A 23,924-nucleotide genomic window follows, 5' to 3' on the forward strand; every position below is an offset into this window, starting at 1 on the left:
GATTTATAACCTTTATATTGCCACTGTCCTTCATAAATTCATTTTGTCCAATTTGTTGGTATGGTACACTTCAAGTTTATAATCTCTAATTATGTTTCCTTTCAATGTATTCTTGCTTTATAAAATTTTGACCAGATTGCAATAGGCTCTCTGCATGTTCTCCTTTGTATTAAAGGCTGTGAATAGGGTAAGAGAATTGAAGCAGCTCCATTTTAAAGGTAATAGTGCTATATAGTGGCGTTCTTGGTGTGAATAAATCCATATGTATAGTACAACAAAGCAAAAGAAAACATTACTAAGAACTCTTAGGGCTTGTGCACTCTGAGGTTTTGCAAACCAATTAATGCAAATGTTTACAGTTGTGTTTCAGTATGATTTGTGTGGTAGTAAAGTATGCATCCGCAATCCTTTCTGGTCTATAGAGATGCTATGGGGCCCAGCAGTAGCCAAAGCTAGCATGCTACTAGATTTTATTCTGACTTTTTAGATAGGTATGCTCCCAAGAAGTCTTTTTTATTTTTTTTTTATTTTATAAAACAATGTTGATGTGTTTAACCTTTTACATACTTACACATTATAACTATTTTTATTGGATTAAGTATAGAAATTTGTAAATTAACCACTAGGAGAGTTTTAAATGTGATTCCTCCCAATTCAATTTAATGCTTGACAACTGTTGAACTATGATTGTATAGGGATTGTATTCTTTTCAGTGGGTTTTGCAAGAAGCAATCTTCCTTCAATTCAATTTTTTTTTTGTATCTGGACATAATAACAAATAATCTACTTAGCAGGTTATACATTTTTTTTCTTTAAATCTAACCTCAGGTGTAAAGCATTCATTCATTTATTTAACGAAAAGCCAAAAAGTGAAGCCATGTGGAAAAATTGAGGTATACCTCACAATTCAATAGCTTGTAGAACCACCTTTAGCAGCAATTGCTTGAATATTTTTTTTTATGACTTTCAATCTCAAGTTGTTGTGGAGGAACTGTGGCCCACTTTTCTTTACAACATTGCTTTAATTCATTGATGTTTCATTCATATTTACACAGCTTGCCTAATGCCACAGCATTGTAATCAGGTTGAGGTTTGGACTTTGACTGGGTCATTGCAACATCTTAATTCCATTCCTGTTTCAGCTATTCTGTTGTAGATTTGCTGGTGTGCTTGAGATCATTGTGCTGTTGCATGACCCAATTTCAACCGGGATTTAGCTGTTGCACAGATGACCTCACAATTCACTCTAGAATACTTTGGTAGAGGAGTTCATGGTTGACTTAATGACTGCAGGGTGTCCAGGTCCTGTGGCTCTGAAACAAGCTCAGATAAACACACCTCCACCACCTTGCTTAACTGTTGGTATGAGGAGTTTGTGCTGATATGCTGTGTTTGGTTTTTGTCTCTGCTTTGGTCCTGTCCTGCTTTTATCTATTCAAAGTCCTTGAAAGTCTTGTTCAGATGCAACTTTGCAAAGCTAAGCTATGCTGTCCAGTTCTTATTATAGAGAAGTTCCTTTCTCCTAGCAACATTTCCAAACATGCCATAATTGTTTTTTTTCTAATTATCTTATGACCTTAATATTTAGCATGTTCATTGAGGCCCATTAGCACCCGAATGCTTCAGACAAGCAAACTGCCAAACTTTTGCAGAGATGTCACACTTTTCTGATGAGCCGTAAATCAAGTGCATTTTTTTAAACTGAATTTTTATTGAAAATTTTAAACAAGAACAACAAAAAACAAACACACATATCAAAACAGGTATGGGATCAATATACACAGAGCAGGACAAGTAGTAAAAACAAAGATCCAGTTGAAGTATATGTCTATGTCCATTGGTAGCAAGTGCAACTTTCAAAGCATGTGGAATCCAGAATAAGTAGCGAGATCCCATATGATAGTGCTGGAAACAAGCATAAATACAGTAACCACAGAACACACCACAACTAAAGTAAAAAACTGACAAATTACATAAACAACAACAGGAGATAAAGAAAAGGAGGGGGGTGGATAAAAAAGCAATAATTGTAGAATATCCTAGATCCAAGTCTCACAGCCACTCCCTAAACTTGCAATTGACAATAGTAAGTGAATCAAATGCATTTTATTAGCAGCACCTGGCTGCTTTTTACCCGCCTATTACCTATGGAAACGGGTGTACCCTATTTTTCACACACTGCATCTGAATTTTTGCTTAGTCTCTAGTAAATAAATAGTGACTGGTGTAATATGTCCTGTTGTTGTTCATCTAAAGGTTGTGTTTACATAGTTTGAACACCAACCAAGGCCCAGGTGATTTTTGTAATTGTGTCCTGATACGTAAAAATTTATAATTGAAATAGGATGTGCTTTTTTTTTCCCATGACTGTATAATGTACAAGTATGTCCCCCTTTTAAGGACAACAGGCTATAGGCAGAAACAATATTAAAAACATTCAAACATTATTATGATTGTTTACAAAAAGTTGATATTAAACATAGATCTTAAAAAAAAAGAAAGAATACTTTTTAAATGGTTTTTTTTTTGGTTTAGCTATTGCTGATGCTGATGTAAAACCATACTATAGTTTTTTTTCTTTTTTAATCCACTGCTTTTGTCTTTTGTTTGATTATACTATAATGATTGCTTGTGCTTATACTTGGTTTATATTCATAGGTATGATGATTTTTACTATTATCCCCCTCCTCGTATGCCTCCTCCAGGCAGAGGCAGGGGCCGTGGAGGCAGAGGTGGCTATGCCTATCCCCAAGATTACTATGGCTATGAAGATTACTATGATGATTATTATACATTCGATTACCATGACTACCGCGGTGGATACGATGACCCATACTATGGTTATGATGATGCATATCCTATGCGAGGGAGAGGCGGAAGAGGTGGTAGAGGTGCACCTCCACCACCTAGAGGTAGAGCAGCTCCCCCCCAACGTGGAGGGCGCTCCAATTTTTTACAAAGGGGTTCTCCCATGGGCCCTCCTAGAGGATCCAGAGGTGGACGTGGTGGGCCTTCTCAACAGTCACAACGAGGTCGGAACTCGCGTGGTAACCGTGGAAGTAGAGGTGGGAATGTTGGTGGAAAAAGAAAGGCAGACGGGTACAGTCAGCCAGACTCCAAACGGCGCCAGACCAACAATCAGAATTGGGGAAGCCAGCCTATAGCCCAGCAGCCACTGCAACAAGGCGGTGATTATACTGGTAACTATGGTTACAGTAATGACAACCAGGAGTTTTATCAGGATTCTTATGGGCAGCAGTGGAAATAGTAGAGGCTAAAACTACACATTTTAATCATTAAAACACCTACAATTATAGATAAACATACCGACAAGCACACAGGCTTCAGTAACCAATGCTTTCTTTTTACTGGGCCTTGTGTTTGTTTGCTATACTGTAAATATATTTTTTTAGTTTGTTTTATTGGTGTCCACCAAGCAAACGTTGGTACAGTTATGTAAATTCAAGTAGAGGTTCATTTTAGATGAAAACCAACCCCCAGATGTAAGTTTTCTGCTTAACTTTATGTTTACACACATTTTAGATTGTGATAACATTTTTGGTTTTAACAATGTTTTAGTTTGGGTGAATACACCCTTCATTAAGTAATTGGGGGATACCAGTGTTTTTATTAACTTTTAGGTAATATTAAGAAGGGTTAGGTTTTTGTTATTAGGGACGATAATTGTTTGTGCAGAATTTGTAGTTTCACTAGTTGTCTCTTAATGGACACCTGTCTTGAGAGAGATATATGTGTGCCACCATTGCCGACCTTCCTGTTCACTTAGCTGTCCATGGCATCAGTGCTCTTTGACTCCCTGACTAAATGATTCAGTAAATTAGGTTGGTGCTAATCTGACAATGAATGTTTAAAGTGGGAACTTGATTAGTACTGAAGCTAGAGTAATATTATTCTGACACTTTCAGACGGTCAGCAATGGCAGCCTATGTGCTTCTAAAATAAGTCTTTATTAAAGAGATTCTCCAGAAAAATAAAGGGAAAACTTTTATCTCTTCAAAATAAATACTAAAGATCCAATAAAAGTTGAGTTCTTTGATAGAGAACTTAGGGTTGTGTGAGCGCTGGTCTAAACCCTTTTTCAACACTATTAAATAGATGGGAATGTAATTAAAGGTGTGATTTGTTTCATGGCTCTCCCCAGCAAGTTGAGCCCTTACCAATTTCACTTTGGACCACTTATTACCCCTGGCTTTGTATGCAGCTCAGTTGACCAAAGTGCTACGTGTTTTAGAACAGCCTGTTGAGGCTAAAGTTTTCCATTTTTCCTGAAGAATCTCAGTTTGTCAAGTAAATAATGATGTACATAAGTGTAAACACTATATGAGTCTTCTGTAGTTTTAATAGTTGTCTTTTTAAGCATTTTAAGGTTTTGTGTAACTGTTTTGCATCCCTAGGTATAGATTATTTTTTTTTTTTATATACAACTTCACATTTTTTGGAAGGGAAACACGTTTTACCAAATTGTTTCGTCATGGCTCTAGAAGCCTCTACAGTTTGTTCTGTGACTGTATATTAAGTTTTCTTGTTCATGTACAATTTCAATAAAATTAAAAAAAAAAAAAAAAAAAAAAAAGCAAAGATAAAACGAAAACCCACTGCAAACAACCACACCATTTCCATACATGGTTGTATATTATTAAAAAGAAAACAAGAGAAACTAATTCTGAGTTGTGATTCTTACAACAAACACAATCCTGAGGATGGACTGCATATGTGAGTGATCAAATACATTCATCAGGTAAAACTGTAAATCAAATGATTTAAAATGATTCTAGAAATTCTCATGAAAAGGTAATCGGTGTTCTTTCATATTGGTGAACGGGTGCTTCCTAAACCCACTCTGATTTCCAAAAATAAATTAAGCATGAATAAAATTTGTATGGCACATATTCCTGATGACAAATGCTTAAACAGTTAACAAAAAGAGATAGAATGGCAGGGCCAGGTCCAACAGTCTTTTATACTTTTTAAGCATTGTTTTTACTTTGGGCACCATAGTCAATGTTGGACATTTTGAATTGAAATCCATGGGCTCTAGTTATAAATTATTCCCCTGTAAGTTCACTCTAGATAAGTTCAGAATTTTTAGCTTACAGGGATAGTATTTCCTATTGTGAGAGCTTTGCATTTTTGAGGTTGGCCACTAGATGGCAGAACGAGTCATTCTTTTTGATAGGAACTGAAAGGATACGCCTAAAGAGATACGACCATCTGTCAGCGAATTTCAGGGGGGACAAATTATAAATAGAGCCCAATGTCTTTAGACCTCCTTTTCCTAACACATTAGGAATTTACTTAGGGCAATCAAGACAACAATTTTACAAAAATCAGTACATGTTTTACTGTTTAATTCCCTAGTATGTCAGATTTCACAAGAGAATTTTAAGAAGTTGCTAACATCATCTTGAAAGTAAACTACTGTGTATCCTTCTGTCTGAATTCATGCTCATAGCTCTTGCTATCCCACAGCTCCCTAGTAGCCATACCAATATGTTATACAAAGCCCAGTAGTTATTTTAAATTTTGATCACAATGCAGTGTTATTTGATAATGGTATACACACTATACACATCAGGAGACAACGCATGTTGTTAGCATGAGATCAGACAAATAGCAGAAAAGGAACTGTTAAACTTTGTATCTCTCCCTTGCATCCTAAAATACTTTAGAAAGTAAATCACCAGGGAAAGCAAAGCCTTGCTTACCCAGCTAGTATGGAGTGACATATGCAAGCAAGAGTGTTTCACATCCTTGCTGTGCTCTCTATAGCGATCCCGCCATTGTAATAGTAAAAGGCTTTATGTAAAATGCCTAAAAGACCCTAATGTAAAATGATCATCAAATCAAATTGCGAAATGACCTAAATTTCCCTAACAAATGGGGTTGTACATCACTCCTAAAACACATTTAATGGTTTTCCTATTTATATTTCAATTACTTTCATCAGTTTATGATGCTTTATATGGTGATGTTCAAAACAGGCCATACAGCTGTATCCAGAGCAATAAAAATTTGTGAAGGAAAATTCCTTTTTTTGAGAAAAAATGTTCAAAAGAATATATTGTATGAAAGTATTTTTGAAGTACTTTTATTATTTCATGACAATGGAGCATGAGGTTACTGTTAGAGTCCCTTTTAAGATTGTTTTATTTATTTATTTTATTATGAAGCCGTCTTTTAGGCTTAAAAAAATGTTCAAAGCTTGTTACCAACTTAGGTTATTGTGTACCTTGACAGAACTCACAAATAGGGTAAAAAAGTATACTGAGACCAGTGGACCAATGTACACAAAAGCTTACAGTGAATTTTCTACACATATACAAAATACCAAGGGAAAGCTGCAAGTGTTGACACATATACATGTATATGTTCACATAAGAAAAGACCCCTGTTTGAAAGTTCCCAACTTGTCTAGCATTGCTAACAAAGACTGAATGTGTACACAAATATAGCTAGTTTCATGAAAGAGCATTATATTCTGTAAGCAGTACAGCCTTTAACAGGTGCTGCTGATATTTTGGTAATTATCACAATCATTCAGCTCGGTGAATAGTTAATGTCGCACTGTTCCATGTTAAAATAGCTGTGTTAGCTGAAGTTGTGGTCCCTGTTCTTGCCATCAGCCCCTCATTTAAGGCCTGCCAATTAGGAGCAGGCTAAATGCAGAACAATGTAGTAGAGACTCAGCAGGTTTTGGATGAGCTTCTTCATCTAGCATTTGATTGTGTGAACATTCATTGCGGCTTCTAGGCAAATCTAGGTAGGGGTGAGTATTCTAGTGCCTTAAAAGGGACTATGACAACAAAATGCTTGCAATTTGTTAAGAACAACCACCCGATAAACATATGTGCATTCTAGACTGGAAAGTAGTGATTAAGTGTGTGGGTTTAGATTCTGGGCCCTTGTATTGTTTGACTTGTACGTAAGAACAGGACTGCTTCTATTAGAGCCAAATCACACATTATAAGTTTTGTTGTGCTTTATACCAGGAGCCTTCAAATTTTCTTAGTAGTTTCCAATTTAAGCAATTTTCTGTAAAAGCTGCAGCACTGCTGTTCTTAGTTTATACCTAATAGGCCAAAGAGGTAAGGAGAAAATTATTCAAGCAGAATAAGGAAGCTATTATATTACTATTTTACATCACTGTATTCAGAATTGTTAACATGATCTGATCAGGGTTCCAATCCAAAGTTGTGCAGGTGAACTCTGTCAAACACAAATTGCTAATTATTGATAAATGCCAGTGTGTGCTACTTTTCTTTTAAATCTTTTCTTTGAATCTGCTAAGTTATAAAAAATCAGTTGTCATTGTAGGCAATTAAACTTGTGTTACGCTCAACAAAGTACCCATATTGAAGTGGCAAAACAGAAGTCAGGTTTTATTTGATCACTCATTTAAAGCAGTCACAAAAACTGAATGTTTATTGTGTATGAATACTAAATTGATATTCCAAACAGGTATAAGCAAAGGATTCAGTCAGCTCACATATCAAAACTTTGCTGAATGTGGAAGATCAGCATCAAGAATCTTCTTTCTAAATTCTTACTGTTCAATTTCATTTTGCAAATAAAGTGATTGTGTTTTTAAAACTGCATTGAAATTTTACCTGTGAAAAGTCAAATCATTCCAAAAGCATACTTAATGAGCTTCAATTATGAATGCAATCTCGCTTCGTCTGAAAATTAAAGTGGGCTTAATTATTCTTGAAAAAAAAATATATATATATATTAGCTTTGTTCATCATACTCCTACAAGATGGACAAAAGGAAAGAAAAAAATTCACCTTTACAAAGAAATTCACCATGATCCCTTCTAAGTGATAACTGCAAAAAATGTGAAAGTGAGGTTGAAAAATGTTTTTTTGTTGAGCTCTTTTCCGGAGTAAGGTAATGTAAACCGGTAACTTAGTGCTAGCCAATCTGCATGGGAATGCCGTCAGAATGAATTCTTGCTATAGACTGAAAATCTGTTTGTAAAGAGGAACACAGATATGTATGAAGTTTTTCTCTCATAGTGCTTGTGAATCTCACCAAAAATGTTTAAAGAAACCTGTGTCCAGACTATGCACATTAATGTCTTTAGATTTTTTGGACAATCGGTAAAAGCTCTAGCCCCTATTTTTCTCTGTAACTACAGTGTTTGCCCTATAACTTGTTTTAGGATCGGTGATGGGGAAGCTATAGCCAGATGGTCGGGCAACATAAAAAAATTGTTATTTCAATTTTTTGAGCCATGGGTATCAAGCATTCCCTAAAATCATGCTCAATTTCTACTACCCCCCAATACTTTGTTCTAATTTTGAAATGCCCNNNNTTGTAACTTTGTGTTTGTAAAGAATGTAATTACTTGCATTAGGTAATAATGTTGCCTAAGCAGTTGTCTGACAGCCAGGTGGCTAAAAGGGCCTGGGGAGAACACTAAACTGTAGGTGTTTTAGAACATTAAATTAACTAAAGCATTGAAATCGCAGCTCATTTCCTCTGCCAGTTCTCGATTTTAAAATCACACCAGGTATTTCTGGGCTTTTCTAGAGAGAATGCATGTTTTATGTCACATATGAATGTTCATTGTGTTAAAGCAGTTTATTTATTTTGAATGATCTTCCAAGTCACCTCTCATGTGGAAAATGGCACCTGACACTTTCTTGGAAACACAAAGCACAATATTTTGTTTCTGTAGCCCAGGTTTTCTGCATTGGAGTGTACTTAATGTACCGATGTACATAACTTGCATTACCACAGTGTAAACTAACTATTAGCATTTCTGTTGTGGTCTTTGAGAATGTATTAGCTTACAGTACAAGCAGCTAAAGTGGACAGGTAGGGGTGATTTATTTTTAAGGTTACTTTAATGCTTGTTAGAATTATGTAAAAATTTTAAAGTCAATAGTCCAGGCACAGGTGCACTTTAAATTGTTCTGCTTTAACATTTCAGCATTACCAGTTGTGTATACATCAGCTTGGTGTAATTATGTATACTCGAAAGGTTTAGTTTGAACTGCATTTTTCTCAGCTGGTAAAACTTAGCTCAGCAGTTTGTAAGCCTTATCTACATTGAAAATCATATATACCTGACCCAAAAAATCTTTGATTGCAAGAATGGTAAACTAAGCCTATACCATTTAACCAGCCAATAATTGACTTAATATATCAATAATGTCACATATTCTATATATTACAAACATTTACTACGTAAACAAAGTAAAATAGTGACCCAAGCAATATTAGGCTGGTAAAAGTAATTATACATTTTATTACATTGATTTTCATTGATGTTACTAGAATAGAAAATAGTATATTCAGATATGTTAAATGTTACAGCTAAAAAACGTGTGAAACAGTGAAATTCTAAAATTATTAGGTTAGTTTTGAAATAAGTTAATCATCTTAAAGCTTTCCAAGGCTGGAGAGGATACACTTTTATCAGTGAACCTGGGTGATGCAAAAAACTATTTTACAGATTTTTTCCAGGATCAAAAACCTTTGCTAACAAATAAAAAATGACTTTAGGAAATCCATTCCCGGTTTGCTGTATCACCCAGGCTCACTGATGAAAGTGTATCTTCTTCAGCCTTGGAGAGCTTTATTAAATCAAGTCCAAAAAATAATGTAGTAGCTGTATGAAAAGGCAGACTCTATGGGTATATTTGTAAATTATTCCCCTATAAATTCCACATAAATTCATCCAATTATTTGTTAAATGTAGGATTTACTATTGTGACTTGTGTGCACTTTTGATGATTGGTCACTAGGTGGCAGAAGGGTCATTGTTTTATTAATTAAGCATTGAAATAAATGTAGAAATTGTCAGCGAACATGCTGCCAAATTGACAGGGGAATCATTTATTATAATACCCCCTTATGTTGGGCTAGACTCTACACAAGACACTAACTTTCTGGATGTTCAAGGAACTTTACAGAGACTGTTTTTTTGACTTACAGGAGACTGCAGTTGAGCTCCTTTTCCTTTGTCAATTTAGAGCTAGTTTAGGGTCACTTTAATCTAAAAAGCAATATCTACTGTCTTTTTAATGCTTTTGAAGCCACCATGATTGCATTCTGATAAGTAAAGCAGAGATTAAATCTCTCATTGACATGCACATCAGCTTCCAGACAAATTATTTTTATATAGACAAATAATGTATTGTTTGTATAAATTAACAACGGCCTTTAACTCTACCTCCAACATGTGTGTGTGAGGACAGGCCGTTGCCTGTCCTCACACACACACACACACACACACACACACACACAGATATGTGCTTGTTTTGGTAATATATGTTAACATTTAAGCTCCACTGTGATGATTTTAACACACAGCATAACATCATTTGTGTGGGTGGTAAAATTATCCATCCACTAATTCTAGATTTTAGATTCACTATGATGGGGTTTATTCCTTTAATCTTATGGATTTAGGTCTTTTTAGAGTAGATTTTAGAGGAGCATGTAGTTAAAAATGCACGGTATGCAGATTAATTTATAACACATTGCACTGACACATTTGAATGGCATCTCAAAACACTAAGGCAACATACCAGCATAGTAGTGCCTTAGGATCATGTACATATTTTTGCACATTAGGGTTTTTTGTCAGCAGCTAAATTTTCTTTGGCCTGCCTAATGAAACACATATGTGATAATGCAACACAACATAGTAAATAGTCCCCCAGTCATGCTTTTAGTTCATAATTAAAATTGCAGTGTTTCAGCCATGCAAACCCAACTCCAAACAAAACTTATTATTTTTATTTTTGTAAAACTGTCAATATAGCAGTCCCTATTCTAGTGATAGTTCTTCTCACTACTTTCCCATTTGATGGGTGTCAAAACAAGAAATGGTAAAATCACTGTTCCTTTTTTAAGGATGTCAGGGAGGGAAAATCTCAAGTAATAAACACATATCTGGTTATATAAATGTCATGGACTACTAATTAAGAAAAGGTAATCATTGTTAGAAGGGGCCTAATATATATTTATGGACACTGGACTGCTATCTAGTCTGCATGCATAGATGTAGCATACCTAAAGGCCATAGTGGTTTTTACATGCTTGGAAATATGTTATTGTAGCTTGAACATTTTTAAAGATAGACTTTACAAACCTGATTTTGCACTAGCATTTTGTAAACACTTTTTTTTCACGTTTTGAAGAAAAAATGCTTTAAAATCATTTCTATGTGAAAGAAAGTTGTTTGTGACTCTCAGGTCAGTTTATCAAATACCAATGATCTTTTTGCTTATCTGTAAGGGTGGTAGCCTTTCCATTGACAAGAAATGTAAGAGACATTCTTCTAACTGATCATCACTCTAGGACACTATTAGCTGGGGATAGGATAATTATAGCAGGAGTTATCAGACAACCTGAAAACTATTTCAAGTGTTTCCCCCACATTAAAAGGGCTACTTCTAAGTCACTAACCTAGAACAAGCACATGAATATCTGGTGTTCCAATAGGACAATAATTTATTTCAATTCTGACTTCATGTAAATGATATATGAATACAGAAATAAAAGTTCACCATTGTTGATTAGATTTTATAGTCATCTTTTAGAAGACTGATCTGGTTACATTAAAGGTGCGTACACACTTCCAATTTTTATCGTTCAAAACGAACGACGAACGATCGATTGGGCAAAAAATCGTTCGTAAAAAAGTAACCAACGACGCCGACGAACGAGGAAAGTCGTTGGAAACGAACGACCGGACCGGCGGATCGGATTGGACGACGATCGTTGAACATCGTTCATGTGTACGATCGTTCGTTGATCGTCCATGCTCAGAGCATGCTTAATGAACGAACGTTCGTTCACTTTCCTGTCTTGCACATAGTTCCTCTATCGCTTAAACGATCGTATCTATTGTGTGTACAATATCTACGAACGATCGTGTCGTTATCTCTATGTGCAGGATCGGTGCTATACGATCGTTCGTAGATATCGTGCAGGATCGTTCGTCGTTCGTTTTCCAACGATAATAATTGGAAGTGTGTACGTAGCTTTAGCAATCCAAAGAGCTCAGCTCAGTAAATGTGTGTTTACTTAACTTTAGTTAAAAGGACAATATCTTGTCTGTGTATGCTAATACAAGTGAGTGTGGCAGAGTGTTGCATAATGTAAATGATTCAGCAGCTGTTATAAGAAATGGCAACCAATGTTAGAATTTAGGCAACATGTTTTATTTCTCATCCAGTGAGTGACACAGGAAATCTTATTTTTTATGTTACAGTGCTGTCTATTAACTAATTGGATAGTGGCAAAAAATAAATTAAGCCATGCCAAAAGATAACACTTCTGACTAACTGCATGCCTTAGTTTTTTGCTGGGGTCCCAGAGGAATGGATGTCTTTTATTTATTTATTACCTTCTTTTTCAATCAAGATCATCTCTACAAGTTGATGGAATTTTTCCAATTTGAGTTGCTGCTATCTGTTGCATTTTTTCTCAGCCTAGCTTTTAAACAATACTGAATACGAGACTGACTGGTCTTGGCGTGTATGGGGACAGTCAGGATGTAACCTTAAGGCACTGGGTTTACATGCGCATCTCAGGTTAAAGTACCTGCCAAACACTTTCCACATTTAGGGCTGATGGCATTTTCTTTTGTTATTAAGCTGGTTGGGCTAATCCCTAGCAGTTTACCTATTTTTTGGTTGCTAGGTATGATATTTCCGTTTTCCACTGGTTGTGCTATGTCAGGGTAGGGTAGAGTACCATTTTTTTCGTCACAGTGTGGAGCAAGCAATTCCACATTGCTGCTTTTTTGTGCTTAATATATGCACATTCTTTAAGAATCACATCGAACTTTAATTCCTGCTGGCTGGTGAAAGGGACTGATTATTGCCAGATATTAGACCTTCTAGCATTTTTCATTCATACAGGACTTTATAACCCAACTCACCTATTTTTAGCAGCACTCTCCCACACCTTCTAGAAAATTCACAAATCACATCCTGACTTGACTTGTTCCTGACTTGGTAGTTAAGAAATCCACCCCTAGCGCCCGGTGTGGATTTTTTTTTTTAATAATCTTTTGCTAGATTGAGAATGCAGGGAATTATTTGATATGACTGTCCCTTAAGTGCTGTATTTTGGAGTGCTAACCATACTGGATTCATAGAATGCTTTGGCATACATCAATCATCAGGGAGAAACCAAGTCTTGCTGCAGCAAGTTGTTTTTTTTTTTCTGGCCAGAACTGCTTGTTTTAGTCTTGTCAGCTATGTCCATTCCAAGTGTATTTAGTTAACAGAGTTTTACAGCCAGCAGTGCCAGGACCTTATAGAGTGGTCCTTACACCAGGAATATTCCAAGATCCTTATCACGGTTACACCTCCCTTGAAATCTTTTTCTCTCTTGTTTCACAACATCAACATGAAGGAAATAATACCTGGTATAGGGAGGGGTTTCTATTTAGCTCTCCCTGTTTGTTTCCATGCAACCTGAATCTGGTTTTCTGTGTGCTTCCGTAGTTGCCTTTTATCCACAAGGTTGTTTGCCTACTAGCTATCACCTCTGCAAGCAAAGTCTCTGACCCTGGTGGCCTTATTTTGCAAGTTACCTTTTTTGATCTGGCAAAAAGACAAGGTGGTATTAAGGACCGACACTTCCTTGTTTCCTAAAGTAGTCTCTTTTTTTCATCTTATCACTGACACATCATTCAGGTTTATGGCCCCCAAAGATTGGGTTCCTGCTTTTCTGTCAACTTTTGTAGATCTGTGGGTGCCTTTTTGTCAATAAAAAACTGGTTCCCAGATTTGTCAGGCTTGCACGTTATCAATTTTTTTTACCTAAATTGTACCAGGGGAACATTTTTCCCTATCTGACACTAGCTTATAAGTTTTTTTTGTGCTAGAATTTGCTTTTGTGTTGTACAGCCATCAGTTGGACTGCTTTTGCTGTCCAATACTGGATGAGAACAAAAATAGAGATTTTGTACACACCATAAAATACATTCAAGGTTTTGCTAAAAATTTTTTTAAAAAAAACGAGGCATGCCAGTAGTAGGGAGGTTATACCTTGGGTTAACCTTTTTTTGTTTGCTAATGTCCATTACTCCTGTAGGTACCAGCACATTCCTAAGATTTAGGATATTCTGTGTCCCTCAATTGACTCCAAGAAAAAGTTTTTACTGTTCAAATGTTTAATAACTTCCCCTGTTTCTGCTAATGGACAAGAAAGAAAGTTTTTTTTTCTGGGTCAGTATTTTTATTGTTTGCAGATTAGGCAGAATTACACCAGCACCATAGGATCGATCGATAAGATCACGTGAAGATTTTGTCTCATACTCTGTTTGCTAGTCTTTTTTTAGTGGTATCTAATGCTATTTGTTCTTTTTACTTGTGAGAATTTTAGGCTATGCACACATGTTCCCTATTTGTCATTGGAAAGGGTGCTTCACGAACCTTTCCAACGACAAAAGACTAAATGATGCATGAATGAGCGTTGTACATAGCACGTCGTTCTGCTCTATGGGGAGGGGGGAACACAACAGAGCAGCGCCCCACTGCTCTTTCTCCCCTTCACTTATATTAGGATCGATCCTGGATCCGCCAGGACGGATCCAGGAACGAGCCTGGATAAGCGATGCACGCGCAACACATTCTCGTCCAATACCAGCCCTTTATCAGACGAGAATCATCTGACGTGTGTACGTAGCCTTGGGACTCAAAATGAATGTTAGTTTTTTTCAAGTTGTATATTAATATTAATATTTTACGTACTGTTCTCTCTAGTTGCACATAATTCAGCATCAGATTAACCCTCCCATTCTAGTGGAACCCTCAGCATACACTGTATAGCATTCTGATGATAAATGCATACTTTACATATACAGTAATGATTACAGGTTGACAATCTAATATTATGCCAAAACCAAAAAGGTTTGTAACCTTTGATAATGTCAACTGTGGAAACACTAAACAGATATGTGAGGAGGTGCAAAGAATCTCTAGTATTCAAAAGCCCCAAAATCCTCTTGTTTCAATTGTTGGCTTAATGTTCATTTGATTGTGCTATTGGCCAGGTAGATGTTGTAACAACAGCTTACCTGAGCAGGAAACAAAATATCCTGCACAGGACATGTTGAAGTGACAAAGTACCGGTAAGTCCACAAAACGTTTCCCTACTAGTCCTTACTATAAGCCTAATTTGTTGCAGCTTTTTCTTTCAAACTAATCAGAAAATACATTACATAGACACACTAAACAATGAAAGTCACAATTTTGGAATATATATGAATACAGTTACTATATTAGTATTATTAGTAATATTATATTAAAAATAGTTACTATATTGCTGCTCTTTGGAAACATACCCACGAGAGGGTCTGACTGGCATAGAGCAGCTGTTGACCTTTCATAGGTGTAAACAGAAAAATGTGATTTGCAAGGTAAGTTATATTTAATATGCAACAACATTTGTTTGATTTGTCTTTAATGTCCATCAATAAGCCTTGTTCTGATTTTGTTTATACCACAATGCACTACTTGACTAGACAAGCAATTAACATTTTACAGAGCTTAGGAACCAAGGGATCAGTAGTACAAGGCATACAAGAACACAGAGAATAATTATTTTATGCTGCACTGAATATGAAAATAGACTGCGTTCTATGCAAGACCTTGTAGGCATATATTTGTTTATGTGCTTTTTAACCCTTCCCTCATAATGCTTGTGAACTAAAATACTTTGGTCCGTATAGTTGTAAAAAGAGTTTAGGAGAGTAGTCTGTAACCTAACACAACTTTTTTGTCACAATAAAATTGTGTTAATTGTATTTGCATGTTAGGGGACCTTTTTGCCATTTTCCTTTATCAAAAAAAAAAGTAAATTTCAAGTAATGTATATTAACTGAATCCTTTTACCTGACTATCAGGAGAATCTTCTCTGGCTTGACTTGTTATGAATGGGAACCTGCTAACCTGCAGTGGCCATGAAGATTGGAAATGGATTGGTTGATTGGTTGGTAAGATATCTTGTCTGTCAGGTGTATTTTTCAAAATCTGAATTTACACATGTACGCATACAATTGTATACTTGGATTTGCAGTTATAAAACACACATATCAACAAGCAGCCTAAAAATAATGAAATATATTAAAACCAAACCAAAATGTATCAATTTATTTCAAATACTCTATTTATTTACCTGAGTTTAGTAAAAGATTCACAGTTCCAGAAGTATTAGGTGCTTTTACAAGGAGTTGGGATTTCCTAGGAGTGTTGTAACTCCTCAGATGTGCTAATCTTGGAACCAAAGCCCAGGACTTTTACTGCAGCCTACAAAAAATATAAAGTGCAATGACATACTCCTGTAACATCTACCACAATCTGAAAAAATCATATTGGGGGCACTGGTTATTCATCAAGTAAAATTAAATGGTATCCTAACTTCATTGTTTGCTTTTGTATATTGTTTATTTTGGTTAGCTAAGAATTATAGTGAACCTAAGTTTGACCTCTGGCCCATTCACAAGCTTTATATACAGTAACAGAAAGTACCAGGTAATTTACTCTGAAATGTGGAAACCTAAGTAATCCTATAAATTTGTGCCCAGACACGCCTGTGTACTACATAATTGTTAGGTTTAAAGGTAACTGTTCAATCTAATTTTATAATGTATGGTTAACCTCCACTAATATGATTACTAGCATGTCATTAGCAATGAAAGTGAGGCCTATCCAAAATTTTGAGTTGCTATCAGAACAAAAAAAAAAGGATAACATTTTCCAAAAGGATACTTGTTTCTCTAAGAATTTCTCTAATATTGGAAAGATATCCTTCTAGTTCTTGTTGAGTTTGAAAAACAAGAAAAAAAAATTGAATCTCACTAAAAAGACCTAAATTGTAAATTTGAACTCCATGGTCTTGTTCCAGCTACTCTTTCTTTCCTTGGTAAAGTTTTATGTATTTACATCCCACAGTCTGTACAGTTCAGAGCTGGATGAGTTATTGTAGGATTTGGAAACTAAAAGACACTGCTTTAAGGAAAGGAATTATTTTTGCTTTTTGTCTATAGAAAAGTGTGAACAATGGATTACATTTTTTAGAGGTTTTACTTCTGACTACACATATGCAACACTTGGTGAATCCACTCTTCTTCACTGCAGGAATCAACCTGAACAAACTGCTGTATGGTTGCTAGAAAACTGGGTGAAGAAGTTCATCTAGAATTTTACAGAGTTTCCTTTTGGCATAAAGAATGCTTTAGGTGAGCAAGGAGCATTCAGATTATTCCACCTGGTTCAATCTAAAAATTATTTCTGTATTATACTCAGAATTAAACTAAGTCTAAAAATATACTTCATAGCTGTCATGGCAAAACAAAAAACGTGTAATAGGGTTATTAAAAAAAAAGTTTGTCATAATATACCATAAAATAGTGTTGAAAATAAAATGTTCAATAAAGTAATCATTACAGCAGAAACTAGAAATAATCTCATGGCATACTTTGTCAATTTGCATGTAATTTCTTAATATTTGGCCATTCAATGTGTGTATGGTCTGGAAGTTCCTCTATACTACAAAAATGCAGATATAAGCAGTGTCATGAGGTTGTCCATGTACCTTGTATCAATTTCCTTGCAAATGGAATAAATTATAGCTGCATCTTTACACACCTCCCATTTCTGCAGTTTTCATCATTTGTACACATGGAAAAAAACAAAAAAAAAAAAGAAGTAATAGATGCATCCTGCATTTGAGATACCACTGTCTGATATCCTTTTTTGACTTTATCTGTCTAGGTAAGGCAGAAAAAAATAAAGCAACTGTGCTTTTTAGAAACATATTAATCAGATGTCAGGATAACGATTTACCCCAATTGCTATAATAGTGAATAAAGATTTAGGATAAGCATATAGTGGAGGATTTTAGTGGCAAATCTAAATTCACAGTAGTCTGCAGTGGCTAGATGTGATCTAATGGTTCCAATTTGCATCACAAGAGAGTCTTCATATCTTTTTACAGACAAAATGGTTATTTATAATAATAATAATATATTGATGGGGCTTGTGATGCAGAACCATTTTTAAATTTGCAGTAACACCATAATGGGACAATCTATTTTTCATTCTGAAACCTTTAGTTATATTCATGCAAAGTGACAAAGTGTTTATCATATTCTGTTTTAATACATATGATTTGGATAGCAGCAGACTTTTTTTGCCTTTTATATATGGGGTGTGATTTTACAAACCTGTATAACCAAATAGCATTTGATTATACCTTGCTGTGCACAATTATACTGGATTGATAGATCTACCTGTTATTGAAACCCTCCCGCTGTAATCTGCAGTGTCTGGGAGGGGGAGCATGTAAGAAACACATGAAAGAGGAAAGTGAAGAGAGTTTTGTTTAATTTAAGTTACATGTGAACACAGTAACTGGATTTGGACTGTTATAAGGATCCTTTAGTTGTATGGTAACTGATAAAAAATAAAGTTTAAAGTTAACTTTTTATGTGTTCAAGTTAACTTTTTATGTCTTTCAGATGCACATCTAGACTGCATCAGTTGTGAGGATCTATGACTGACATATGTTTGTAGGTATTGGTAGGTATTATTCATAATTTTCCATTAACACTTTCACTGTCAACGATGTAAGATTTATGTTGGCAGTTTCGCCATCATATAAACAAGTTTGTATATACTCTTTTAGTCAACTCACTGATTGTATGGGCTGTAAAGTTGCTCAGTCATCGCTGAGACCTGCACTGGATCTAATAGACCTAATGCTACCTTTTGCATTTATATAGGTATTCAGTCCCCTTGTGACAGCAATAGATTTTTATTAAAAAAGCATAACACCTCCCACCATAACAGAAATATTATAAATACCATCCCCCCAGTGTACAGACACATAAATGCCTGCATTAGGTGCACACACTGGGCCTGGTTTATGAATTTCCTAAAAACATTTTCTATTATTTGACAAATGTTTTCACTGGACTAGATCTGTTCCAGGTTCGCTGGATAACCGAGGTTCTCCCATGATAGTCTTTCTTCTCCAATCTTGGAGAGCTTTAATAAATCTGGCCAATTTTTCTTTACCTTATCTAACTTTGGGCCTGATTATCAACGCTCTCCAAGATAGAACAAAATATTGGTTTCTGAAAGAAACTCAGAATTTTTTAATGGACATATAATTACCACCGATTAAAAATGTACAAATTCTTTATTTACAAACGTTAAATAATAAACATAATAGCAATTACATTTAACAAATGCCAAACACACACACACACACACATATATATATATATATATATATATATTATATACCAATCAAGTGAAAACACCCATAAAGTGTTAAGAAACACTCCCATGGCTCTGGGTTACAGTTGTCACATTTCTGTATAATATCCAAAACCCAGAGTCTTTATTCAACGCCTTTCCTAGCTATAATAGAGAGACTAGGGAGTAGATAAATAAAACTTCACCAAAATGGCAAAAATGTTATTCAACAAAAACAGAAAATCATTCTCTATTCTAGCCTCTTTCTCCACACATGAAGTTGGTACACTCCCAGACCTGTGATAGGAGAGTGGGCGGGTTCTGGTATCATGACATCACTAAAGGGGAAGTTTCTTCCCCTTTGAGTGACACTTGGCTCCCCATGCATGCATGGTGCGAAGCCAGTAAATTTAGTGGTCTGTCGGTCTGAAAAGGTTGGTGACCACTGCCCTACATCTCCAATGAGGGACACTGATTCATCTGACACATATAGTTATATAGTATATAGTATCACTGGTCTTAGGGTAGAATTTATGTACAATACAGTCCATAATTGGGATATAATCCGTAGAAAAATTATTGTCTTATCTGTGTGAGTTGTCAATGGTCCTCAATCCTCAGTCCTCACTCGATGTGCAGTGTCCCGCGTGGATTAGCCGGACACTTGAAAAAGCAGCTTTTATAGCTGGGAATTATGTTGAATAAAGGCTCTGCATAAATAGAATGCACAATAGAAATGTGACAATGGTTACTGTAATCCAGAGTGGTTGGAGTATTTCTATTCACTTTGTGTGTCTTCATTTATTATTCAAGCTATAATTATTATGTTTAAGCAATTTCTTTGGGATTGGACAGAATTTGTACTCTTGCAAGCATGATAGGTATATTTAAAGCTCCCCAAGACTAGAGAAGATAAAGCCTGGAATGGATTTAGTCCAGGATTGAAAACATTTGCCAACTGAAGTCTTTTTCACTCCTGCTTATGTCCTTGGTGGCTGCTGGGAATATCACCACAATTGGCATCATTTTTTGCAGCATTATTTGTTAGTCCAGTGACCTGATGATGCACTTCCAGAGGGGCTTTACCACCCTTTGTTCTCATGGGATGTTGATTGAAGGATGTTGGGCATTATTTACCTCAAACTGGTGCCTAATTGTGGTGGTGAGTTTTCGGTTGTCAACCACAAAGTCGGTGGGTATTGCAGTTATAATTGTTTTTAATTTTAAAAAAACATTTCCTAAATCTCCGGTATAAAGTCGATATAATATTCTTCTGCTTTATACCCTGGACAGAGAACCCTTCAACCCTTTTACTTCCAGATCTGTTTTTTCTATATCATCATAATTACCAATGTTTTTGTAAAATAAAAAAGATCATATTGCTTAAATGGATACCAAATATGGCAAAATTGCATTAGGCCACAAAACAGCAATATTTTGGTACACCAAATTGTCTAAAGAACTATTCCAGTTTTGCTGGCACACCCAGGACTCGTATAATAGTCTATCTTTTCCAGTGTTGATTAGGACAGGAAGGCACAGACAGACAAATACATTGTCAAAAAAAGTGCTAATTCCTTGCTAGGGCTGGCCATACACGGGTCAGTTGTCTATTTAACCAAGCAGTCAATTTGATCTTTTCAAAGAATGTGTCATTTTTTCCAGTTTTTATTTCTGACTCTGATAAACCAAATTTGATCAATAGCAAGAGTAGAATTGAAGTAACCTTGACTGGTCATGTTGGAAAAATTCAGTTGATCATACAGTATTCAAAGGGTCTTTAGTCCTCTTAGAATTTTGAAATGTGTATAAAGATCAAGTGAAAATAAAGTGATCAGATTGAATTTCAACTGGCTACTAAGAATCCATACTTTGTGGTAGTACGAACAATTTATTTTCCATAAATGGTCTACATTTTTTAAACAAGGTAATCAAATTGAAAACCGAATAAACTCAGTTTATTCATAGCTGGTTTAAGTTGTCTTCTTGGAGATATTCAGTCACTTCTTGTTCTGACAGGATGTGAGAGCAACCTAATAAGGACACAAACAGCTAAACCTAGCAAATGCTCTAATCATTTCAAAATCAGTGTGATGTGCTGGGATTTCCCATCAACATTGATGATAGCAGACAATGATTGGATGTGAAAAAGTAGCCTGAAAATTTCAGTTTTGTATAATACCACAAGGCATGCACTGCTGTCTGTTACGAAGCTGACTGCATTCAATACATTAAATAGGGCGGCACACAGAAACTGACAGAAATGCATTGCAGTGCAATGCAGAGTATTAGCAGTACCATCAAACACTGCACTTTTTGCAATGCCTAACGTCTTTGCTTACTGCACATTATACACACTTCAGAGCAATGTGTATAGTGTAAACAAGCCCTAATATACACCCCTCCTTCCTCTCCTTGCAATACAATAATTTGTAACAATGCAAATTCATTCAAATACACTTATTTTAGATTTTCAAAAATATGTGCCTGGCCTCAAGTATAAGGTTGCAAAGCTGGTGACAGTATTGTAGTGTAGTGCAAAGCACACAACTTTTGTTTTACAAGCTCATGTGCTTCAATAAAAGCAATATCTGACAGAATTTGGAGAATATACATATATAAACAAATCAAAAGTAAGTGCATTTGGCTTTTGCTGGGTATATTTGTATTTAGTAATTAGTATCAGCTGTTTTGTGTCACTATAGTAAGTTAGCAGCTTGACTGCATTCTGACTCATCAGGTAGTTTCTGTTGTGTTGCAGCACTTTAATGTACATGTACTGTAAAACTGTAGTAAGCATGTTTACATTTACATTTTGCCCACACATATACTGTCTTGTATAACATTTATGTATTTAAGTTCTGTAGTATGTAGTAGTAACCTAGAGTTCCTTTTACAATAGTGTGCACTCACTAAAATGATTTTTAAATTAGCTTTTCATTTTTCCTTTTCCTTTTTTTTTTACCCAAAATACAATTTTCTCTTGTCATTTTTTTAATAAAACATTATCCTGTCTAGTTATTGCATTAGAGTAATAATTGCTGTGAAAAATTATTAATGCACCATAATTAATTTTTGTATAGCTTATCTATGGCTAAAACCTCTATTTGGCTGTATCCAAGTGACAGAGGATGAAAGTAATGGAGGTAAGTTATTGTCGGTGTCAAACCAGTACGCGCTCCTATTGCATTATATGTCTACATCTGCGCAGAATGCCCACTTACTGTATGTGGGTGAACTGAGTCTGTGGGTGAACTGTTGTAGATTACATGATCATGCCACTATCCAGGTTGTAGTCTGTCCCGTACTTTCATTTTTGCTTTCTATTCCTTTTGCACTAGTTTATTGCCTCAGTATCTAAATGGCTAAAATGGCCACATTAAAAACCCTTGATACACTTTTACTACTTCTGTATTTTACCAAATTTTGAAACATGCACGGTTTTAAGACTAAAAGATTTACATTACACTTCCTAGTAAGCTTCTTCCGAAAACAAGAATTAATTTTTTTTAAATTGTCAGATACAAATATCATATTTGCTATGTAAGAAAATATATTCCAACCGAAACATGTATGCACATTAAATATAATGTTGTTGCCTTTAAAGTAGAAACATTTACATTGCGCTTAGGGGTTAAACAATATGTACAGCCAAACATCTTTCAGTTTTGTGGAGGCGTTAGGCCCTAATGAAAATATGACAGGGCTTCTTTGTCACAGCTAAGGAGATTCCCCTTCTAGTTTTGTTGAAGTGATGGCAATTTTACAGCGATCACCAAAAGAAACAGTGAAGATAAGATTAGCAATGAACACATTGTTCCAGTGACAACAGTCTAAGAGGGAATTCATCTTTCTTTGCATCTCTTTGATTTCTGGCAGGGGAAGCAAAGTAAAAACACCTCAACTGCACAGGGGCCACAAATATGAACTCACAGGGGTTATCCGTTCTCTATCAAATATGAAAAAAAACTTTGGATATCCAAACACATTAGGAATACTAATAAATTCAGTTTTTCAAACGTTGCCACTGCACTTCACCACTGTCTGCCAGTCCTCAGCCTATTTAAAGCCCTGGTTATTACTGAAATGAATTGGAGGGTTTAAAATCCTTTTTTAAGAGGCAGTTGCGTGTGGTTCAGTTGTGGTGGATTTTTGGAATGCTAGATGTAGCATTCCAAGGCATTCTGTCACTCCAGCCCCATCCTTTTAACATCTTCACAATGTGCCACAAAAAATGGCACCACTCCACAACCACACCTGCAAACAAAAGCATATGACCGCTCGTGGACACCAAAAAAGCAGGTAAAAATAGGTTCCTGAGTCAATGAACCACACACATCTTTATTGCCAGATCAGATTAAATTGTGATAACTTCTTTGTATTCAATAAAATATTTTAAATTGGATTTTAGTCTGCTGTGTTTTTTTAAAAAAAAATGTATGAGTATAAAAAAAATATGTATGTTTTTGTATATAAAGGTTTATATATTTACACACACACAGTCATGAGAAAAATAAACTACTCCATCTTTCAGTTCTAAGTTTTTACTTATTGGGGCATAATAACAATTCAACTGGTCTATCTGTTAATCTAACCTCAGGTACAAAAATATAATTTTTTTTTTAATAAAAATGTAGCCATGTGTAAAAAGCTAAGTACAACTCATAA

General features: G+C 35.4%; 1 protein-coding gene across 4 annotated transcripts in view; it reads left to right on the forward strand.

Annotated features, from left to right (window-relative positions):
* LOC140336855 (heterogeneous nuclear ribonucleoprotein R-like) overlaps positions 1 to 23,661 on the forward strand; it is a 42,973-nt gene extending 19,312 nt beyond the window's left edge. Inside the window, exons 9-13 of one of the 4 annotated variants that reach the window (XR_011921955.1) lie at positions 2,659 to 3,200; positions 15,899 to 15,988; positions 17,133 to 17,233; positions 18,515 to 18,575; positions 22,340 to 23,661. Coding sequence is in view for 2 of the 4 variants with exons in the window: in XM_072420253.1 (XP_072276354.1) it covers positions 2,659 to 3,268 (610 nt within the window). In the remaining 2 variants the exon portion in view is untranslated. Of the gene's footprint in view, positions 1 to 2,658; positions 7,612 to 15,898 lie in introns of those variants that run through there. The other 3 variants (XR_011921949.1, XM_072420266.1, XM_072420253.1) reach the window with 3 other exon arrangements.
* The last annotated feature ends 263 nt before the right edge of the window (positions 23,662 to 23,924 follow it).

Source organism: Pyxicephalus adspersus, chromosome 1 (genome assembly GCF_032062135.1).
Source record: "Pyxicephalus adspersus chromosome 1, UCB_Pads_2.0, whole genome shotgun sequence".
Classification (NCBI taxonomy): Eukaryota; Metazoa; Chordata; class Amphibia; order Anura; family Pyxicephalidae; genus Pyxicephalus; species Pyxicephalus adspersus.